Consider the following 9,117-nt stretch of genomic DNA (forward strand, 5'->3'; position numbering starts at 1 on the left):
TAGAATTTGTTTCTTGTTCTCGTGTCTGCATAGAGCATAAACTATTGTCTCGTAACAAAGAGTCAATCTTTCAAGTGTTCACGCCATCAATTGTTAAAGGAATAATCAAAACATGATTCTTGATATTGTTTCGCTTACCACATTCAAATTATTCAATGGTAATGCAAATGCTTGATGATTGCTCTGAAATAATGTGAATAAGTTGATTTTACCTTGCGGGACTTGCAACCATAAGCTTAAAACTTAATGAATCCTAGTGGTTTGAAAATAAGACGTCGATGACTGAATCAACTAACGGCTTGTTCATTTTTTCTCTTAAAGACCCGAAAAGCACGATATCACTGGCGCCAATACGACGTCCTGTTTAAAGGCTCTTTGGTTCTATGCACAATATTATAATAAAAGTTGAATACCGTCCAAAGTGTGTCTAATACTCCAATAGTGAAGGAATAAAGCGATCGTCAGATACCGGTCTCTGCCAGTTAGCGTACAGGAACTGTAAAGATAAAACAATACAATCAAATTGCGGATATGATTGTACAGTTATTCAATACTTACAATAATAGGAATTAACTGGAAGCGATGATACAATGTAAGTGTATTAGATGCATGCCGATTATTTTAATAATTTTGTTAGAATAACGGGAACTTTTAAAATGATACGATCCCTAACAATACAAAATACGTTTTGATAACTAAATTCTTACTGTCAATTCATTCTGGCACTCTCCAGTTACAAATGAAGTGTAACGGAATTGATCACGCATTGGTATACGACGATAAACTAAATACCGAAGACAGGCGAATAAATGAAGCAGATATGGTAGAAATTTCTTTTGAAAGTTTGTTCAAAGATCCCCTCAAATACTTATTACTGTAAACCGTGTGGACATTTGCCGAAACATATTGAATCTATAGATAGTGGCACAGAACTATATGCGTATTATCATTTAGATAAATAAATGTTTGATTGAATTCATCTAACTTTATTTTCTGAAAACAAACACTGGTACAGCATGTCGGCATTGAGATGAAATAATTTTGATACTATATAACAGATTGTATTCGTGGAAATAGGCATAATAAATATTCGATGTACGTTGGTTATGGGTTTAAACTTAATGGGAATGCTTCGACATCTATGGTTTTGATACGTAATCGATGCACCATGAACAACATATTTGAGTTGAATATTTTGAAATCATTGTAAACAAATTCATTTCCTAAATATGCATGGATGTAAACATGTACCGAACGTAAATATACCATGTAGACATACTTCATTTAATATTATTAGGACGTGCAGATACCTCATTTTAGAGCATGTTAAAGAAATGTTGCAATATCAAATCTCCTTGAACATTTTTGTAGCATCAACACATAACGTTTCGGTGGTTACAAACGGCGTATCAGAATTGTCTATGGCATATTTTATCTTTAATAAATGCAAAGAAAGTTTCGCTGAATGTCAGGAAAAAATGTAAGAATAAATTAATTACCGAGCGCAGAAAAAATAAACAACACTTACTCAGAAATGGTTTTGGCATTTTGTCTTAATCATTCATAAAACAGAAAAACAGGAGAAAAAACAACAGAAAAACTGAATCAATAGAACAAATAATGTCCAAATAAAAATATTGAGATCGATTTTCCTAAAGACAACGTCGACAAAAGTCCATTACGTATGACACTCAGACTATTTGCTCGTTTTCATTATATTCCATATTAGTCTTTTAATGTTTCTAGTCATTACTGACTAACATAACAAGTATGTTTATATGTATACTTACAGACTCTCTTTAGCAAATATTTACACCTCAACTTCCATTCCTTAAATGAACTGCCTTTTGGCAATTGCGGTTATCGCATAACAATATACATGAAAATCTTGTTATTGTTTGTTTTGTCTCAGCAAGTCCCATAAAATATAAATCACCATTTAAGAAAGTACTAATTTATGATATATTAAATGTATTGTAGTCATAAGTGTTTCATTTTTTTACATTTAAAAGTGATTTAAAATGGTTGATCTTTTCTCGCGTTATTGTGACGTCATTTAATAAAATATTTCCGGTTACTATCGGGTCGTTCCATTAACAGAATGTGCAAGAAAGGATCACTAAAAGGTTTTCTTCAATAAAATGAAGTATTGTTTTAACAATTCTTGAATAAAATAATTAACTATTGGTGTAAATATAAGTGATGAACTGCGGGTTTGATGTCATTATTGGGGATATGAACGCAATTGGGATGGTCAAAATACGCGTGAAGTCCTCCGGACTCCACACACTTTGACCAGCCCAATTGCGTTCATACCCCGATAATTACATCCACCCCGCAATTCATTCCTTAAATATACTATATAGCAAATGTAGGCAAATGTATTGATATAATTATTTTAATGCCCTCAGTTTGTTTATATTGTTGATTGCCAATGAGAAATTAGCAAAATCAATATTGCATTAGCATATTCACTTCATTTATCCCCAAGCAAACTCAAAAATGAACATCGATAGTTACAATGTCTGGCTGCTCGGTGTTATATTGCTTCATATGATTGTAACCTTGACGCATAGGCAACAGGTTTTCTAGCATCGTCGCATGAAGACTTTTGTTCAAATTTACACTGTAACAGCTTGCCTGTAAATGTTACGGTATTATGAGCATTTTTGCCGTCGTGTCTATAAGTAGTTAGTAGTTTGGGTTACAATACTACAATGCTCGTTGTAGTTACATTATTTGTACTTATGTGTTATATTAATACGCACTAGTGGACCAAATCTATACTCATCAGTTAACTTGTATCAATCGTAATAAAATATATACAACCATTGAATTTTACTTATTTAGCGAATATATTCCATCGGATTCCCCAGATTGGAGTTCTATTGGAATGGAAGGTAAAACGATAACGTTTAGGTAAAATATATCTCAATTGCCTTTTGAATTATGTATTTTTTTTCTTTTGTTAACATCAGTTTTCACACAGTGTGTTTGTTTATCTCAATCAATAGTCTCTCTTCCGAATCATAATGAAAATATGTGAAATCTTAAGTGCACCGTGATTAAGATAGTTTATGTATCTATACAGCTTTTGTGTGAAAATAAGTTTTGTATACAGTTGTGATGTTTACAATCTAGCAATATGAGAAAGACATCTGAATTAATATTATTTCAAAGCCGCCGAAAAAAATGTATGCATATATTTAGTCCAAGTATAATGGGATTAATTTGAATTTTGTGAATACTTTCAGACTGCCGAAACGCCATCATCGGAAAGAAACATTCAACACCTCTACCCAGATTGCAAGACTGACTTCCGTTATCACTTATGACATTGCTTTGGTCTCTCCAAGAAGTTATAGCTTCCAAATATCAACTTTCATTGGGAACGGTGAATACGAGACATAGGTGCCTTTAGAGATCTTAAGAGTCACAGAAATGCCGGTGGCTGAAAACATAGATATTTACAGCGTTTAGTTAAAAAGCACGAACCAGTGCTGGAATGTAAAATACTTTCTAAAGTATTTGTACACAAGGCATACTTGATTAACGTACAGTTAGAAAAACACCTGCGGTTTTTAATTATAATGAAACGAGCAGGAGAATGTGGATCAATACTTGAAGATATTATGATCTAAATATGAAACAATAACGAACGATAAGTGGATTATGTAGACGCAAAAATAAGGTATTATTACCAAAAGAACACTTACCAAGCATGGCATGAAGTTTATTTTTGGCAATATCGCCTGTCATTTTTGAATTACTTCGCTAAACGAAACTCCAATAACTAAACTATTGTCAATGATGGAATGTTAATAAGTGTACATTTTCAACGAACACTGCGATAAGATATATTATCAGATATATTTGTTAGAAGCAAAAATAGCTAATATTAAAAATCAAGGAAGATAGTTGATGGAGATTTCAATGCAAGAAATGCAAACATTAAAGTAAAATAAATTAAGCGTTTTGTGTTATATCGGATGCACCATTGATCTGATAAGTAATAAAGAAAATCGAAAACATATTAATCTCTAGCTTCACATAGATAGTGGAAAAATACCTTAAATGTAGTACATTAAGTAATTTTGCTCAATTTATGAAAAGAAGGATATTATATGTTGACAAACTAATGGATTTTATCAATTTGAAGCATACAATTTTTTACGGTGAGAAAAGGTGCAGAGAATTATTATATCGGTTAAAGGAATTTAGTTGTCAAACCCAAAAAGGTATATACTGGATAACTTCCGTGGTTATTGGAATTCGCTGAAATTCTCGTAGTGGAATATTGTGACGCCGGAATCAACTGTTATGTTTGCCATGTGAAACACACCTTGAAGTTTTATTACTTATTAGTTTGAGTCATTGCAGTGATTTGTTTGCGTTAACTGACTCACAATATTATAGACATTTCATTGATATTGATTACAAACTCACACAGTAAGATAATGAACGACGATAGTTACGAAGAAATCACAGGCGTTGGAAAGCGTTGTACCAATTCATGTTTTTTATGATAATTCTTCTATTACCAACCGTGAAAGAAACCGAGTTGCCGAAAAGTGAATAATTATTAATGTTAATATAATTTCTAATAAGACGACCTGAATAACAAACATAATAGATATAGTTGGAACTACAGTTATGTTTTTTGCTGTGTACTCAACTGTGACGTCCCTACCATTCTGCATAGCCGTGTTTGGCACAATAGTGGTCACTGCTTTCATTTACCTAAAGTCTTTAATGAAACAGCCATCGACCATTCCAAAATTGTATTTCAAAGAATCAGCATTGGCGACGCATCTTCTCAAGCGATGCAGACTGATGAACCGTACATTCGATCCGCCTTGGTATTTACGAAACGCGCACATCCAAACGATACTTTCATTTATTCTTTCACATACCTCAACTGAATTTGACAGGGAATATCTACAAATGCTTGATCGAGGAATCGTAGCGCTTGACTGGGCTCTTCATTTGTCTGTTTACAAGAAAAAGCGTTGTTCTGTGTTAGTAATACTTCCGGGACTCATGGCTAATGCGGTCAACGTTTCAAACCTTTGTTGTTTAGCTGCTCACAAAGGTTATAGGCCTGTTGTGTTTAACCAAAGGGGATTCGGAAATTCATTTTTAACCACTCCGAAGATATTGAGCAACGGGGATCCGCACGATTTACGACAAGTTGTAAAATATATTCATGGTCGGTACCCAAAAGCGTTAGTTACAATGGTTGGCTTAGGAACAGGTTGTTCGCTTTTACTATCGTATCTTGGAGAATTCGGATCATCGGCAAACATTTGTGCTGGGGTGTGTATATCGGCGTGCTTTGACAACACAGAAAAACTTTCCGATGGCGTTCAAGGAATATATGACATATTATATTTGTTGGCATTGAAAATAACTTTATGTGTACATTCAAATGCACTTTCGAAGTATATCAATTTTAATGAGATGCTCAATTGCTGGTCTTATCGACATTTTGACGAGCTGGTGTATTCAAAATTATATAATTTTTCAAACGTCGATGACTTTTGGGACCGCAATAATCCCTTGAGAGATGTGGATGAGATAGCAGTTCCTTTATTATTTATTAATAGCTTAGATGATCCGTTTTATTCCAAAATCAATATTCCTTACGATCTCTGCAAGTACTATCCACATTTTCTAATGGTTTGTACTAATAAAGGTGGACATTGTGGATTTATTGAAAATCTATGTGACGAAAGTTGGTCTGAGAAACTAGCACTGGATTACTTAGATACCGTGTTAGAGTTTACAAACAAGGGCCATACTATTAATTACGGAAAATGTGCTGTTCGATCTACAATTTAAGTTATTTGATAAAGTAATAAAATGAAATTATTTATGTGGTTCATTTGCCTATTTGAATAACCATTAGATATACAATTATGCGTTCCCTACAATTATTCACATCAAGGAGCATTGGCCCTCTGGTAATTTTTTTTAAAAAACATAATTCTTCTGCATGTTAGCCTATATGAATAAACGTTATTACAATTTGTTTATATCTTTTTCGTGAGTCATTGTGGAATACAGTTGAATAAAATAAAAATATTAATCATCTTCCATGCGTTTATGAGACAATCCTCATATACGACCTGAAGTAAAGTATACCTCCCGTTCTATTGACATATTTTAACTTCTTGAAACGACATTGATACGTTCTAACATTCCGCAATATTAACCACAACAATGAGCACAAACATTATTCCAACGTATTCATATTGTTTGCTTAGGAATTAACGCAACAGTCGTTAATATTTGGCGTGTACCCAATTCCTTATTTTAAAGCAACTATCAAAACACCTCTAGTAATTCGATAGTATTTTGTAATTGATCACTAGTTGCAAGAAATCCTCCTCAATGTATTGCTGTACAATAATTAGGCATTCGTTTAGGTCATTAATACATAAAAATTTAATTTGGATAGAAATGTGTTTGCGTTTCAAATATGAGGTGTTTCGAAGGATCAAAAATTCAGCTTTTACAATTCACCAGGGTATTTTCGTTATCTAAAATGTCATTAAAGACATCGGCACGTACTGTGTGTTGGACTTTACAGATTTGCATCGGAAATGCGGCCTTAAATTATGCACTGTTTCAAACAAGCTCCATAGGGGACTAGTTAGTGTGACGTACCGACTATTGTAAATGTTATTCTGTTAAACGACTTCCGGACGAAGAGAACATAATTTATATTCATTTTTCGGGTTACGGCAGATATAATTTGTCCGATGTCTGATGCTTTGGGATATCTCATGTCATGTGTATGTAGCTTTAAATAGACAAAATAAATGTACACTATTTATTTACATTCTATAACCAGTAGAATCTACTCGCTAATTTTACATTAGTGAAACTAAATAAAGATGTTACAGTGGTGCAGTTTGAGAGAGATGGATATAATGTGGAGTTGATTACTATTAAAATAGATCTCACAGGAACACTTTTGGTAAATTAGGTAAATCATTGATTAGAAGTTTGATGAAGCTTGGATTTTGACCAATAAGTTCAAGCCTCAATGTTGCTAGATGTAAAAAGCAATGTCCTCTCCGCTTTCTTATTTGTTAAACAATAAATGTCTCTTATTAGATAACACACATAATATTATAGCAGATGGGGACAGTAAGGGAAAGAGTAATGCTTTAATTAGTGAATGTATTTTTTTGATTGTGATGATTTTGACTTTACAAATACATTGTTTATTTTGGTTTGTTAGGATGGATGTGAATATAACGATGATGCATGAGGCATGTCCAAAAACTGTATTTCTACATGTAATATTACCATTCAATACATAAACAGTATCTTACGTTGTCTTATGTGTACATTTGACTACATTTCTGTTCAATTCTGGGTCACTTTACAAATTAATATGAGCCAATTACTGTATAGAATCAATCTCATACAGTACAAAAGTAATAAGATACTAAAAATAGGGATGTAATCCAGATATATTCAAAGTAACGCAGCCAAGCAAATCCAAAACAATAGCGCTATGACACTTTATATACTGACGTGTATTAGGGTTAACATTGGATACACAGTATTCAAAAACGCATAAACCAAAAGAAAAGGAAAATAATTCGAATGATATTTCAAAGACGACAAGCAATATCATTCGGTTTATATCAGCTATTTAAATAACAATAACACAATTGTGCCTACGAAATTATGCAAGGAGAGTAACCATTATTACATAATATGACATTATAGCATAAATGTTCCAGCTTGGTTTTGTTTTGTTATTTTGTAATTAAAGCAGATGCCAACAATATTAAAGCAGCACACATTGGAATTGTAATCAGCTACAGTGCATGATTCATACTGACAAGTAAGACTTAAACGGCCATCTTGAACAAAATATATTGAGTGACTGTCATATTACTTAAATGTTAGATTACATGAGAATGGTAGGAATCTGGTGTTGGACTAATTTTGGTTCCCTATTTGTATGTTTACTCAGACACATGTATTACTTAATTTATCTGAAAAAATAAGCACGTTAGTTGTAATGCACTAGTGTTTTACTGGTCCTGCCAATGTAACGACATCTATCTGGATTATGTTCTTTTGAACACCTGGTCCCAATTTCTCGAAACTTCTTAAGCTTAACAGGCTTAAGTCGCTTATTTCAATTAGCCAAAATACATACTGAAAATGGATTTTGATAAATGAAAAAAAGGTTTATTCTGATAATCATACAGATTATTCCTACATAATTTCTAAAAATTCTTGAAGAAGTGAATATAACACATTTTATAGAACAACAAAAATAGTGAAATTAGCTTAATCCTGTTATAAGGGACTTAAGAAGTTTCGAGAAATTGGGACCTGGTAACTTAAGAACCTGTGATTTTTTATAAACACATTCACATTATTATAGGAGTTGTAAGTCTATTGACCGGCAATCCAGCAATCCGGCTTCGATTCCAACTGCGGCGGCTATTTGTTTACTGTAATTTTTTTTCTTTTATACACCTTTGTACTTTTTTCATAATAACTTTAGGACAAGGCGAATTGAAATGTTTTAAACAGAATTATCAATAACTTAAAGAACTTCAGGAATTAAAGCCTTAAAATAAACACACATGCAATATAAAATCACCATCTCAACCGAAAATAAAACAATAAAAGCTATGGTTATCTCATTATTCGAACAAGTTCATACATCATAGTTAATTCAAATAGTCGGACATTGGCTTCAGACATTCCCGACAAACGCTATTAAGCTGGACATAAGGAGCCTTTGACCAGATGTCAGAAGAACCCTAACAGACGGCCACGGACATTTTCGAATGCTTCCCGTAAAAAAACAACGAACTACTTTTAACGAACACTGGCTGGATTCGGCAGTTCCGCATCTCCCGACACGACTCGCAAGATGTACATATGTATTAAACAATGTATACGCGGAAGGTATTTACAAAAGCTCAAGAATGGAGTTTTTGTCTAAACTAGGCAAATATCACAATGGTTTTTGTTAAATGTTTAATGTTGTTGTATAAGTCAACCAGTTGAATGAAAGAACTATTATCAATGAATGAAACAGATGTAATATATATGCAATGAGTTAAATAAACTATT

General features: G+C 32.9%; 1 protein-coding gene across 3 annotated transcripts; it reads left to right on the forward strand.

Moving 5' to 3' along the window:
• Nucleotides 1-431: 431 nt before the first annotated feature.
• On the forward strand, nt 432-5,873 carry LOC128232417 (protein ABHD15-like). Of its 3 annotated transcripts, none has more exons than XM_052945948.1 (3): nt 432-592; nt 2,851-2,919; nt 3,255-5,873. In XM_052945948.1, exon 3 carries the CDS (start codon nt 4,654-4,656, stop codon nt 5,839-5,841), a length of 1,188 nt encoding a protein of 395 aa, XP_052801908.1. In that variant the 5' UTR covers nt 432-592; nt 2,851-2,919; nt 3,255-4,653; the 3' UTR covers nt 5,842-5,873. The 3 variants fall into 3 exon arrangements, with proteins under 3 accessions (XP_052801908.1, XP_052801907.1, XP_052801906.1); XM_052945947.1 differs by having other exon boundaries at nt 2,851-2,900; XM_052945946.1 differs by lacking the exon at nt 2,851-2,919.
• The last annotated feature ends 3,244 nt before the right edge of the window (nt 5,874-9,117 follow it).

This window comes from Mya arenaria, chromosome 4, assembly GCF_026914265.1.
Source record: "Mya arenaria isolate MELC-2E11 chromosome 4, ASM2691426v1".
In the NCBI taxonomy this organism is placed as follows: domain Eukaryota; kingdom Metazoa; phylum Mollusca; class Bivalvia; order Myida; family Myidae; genus Mya; species Mya arenaria.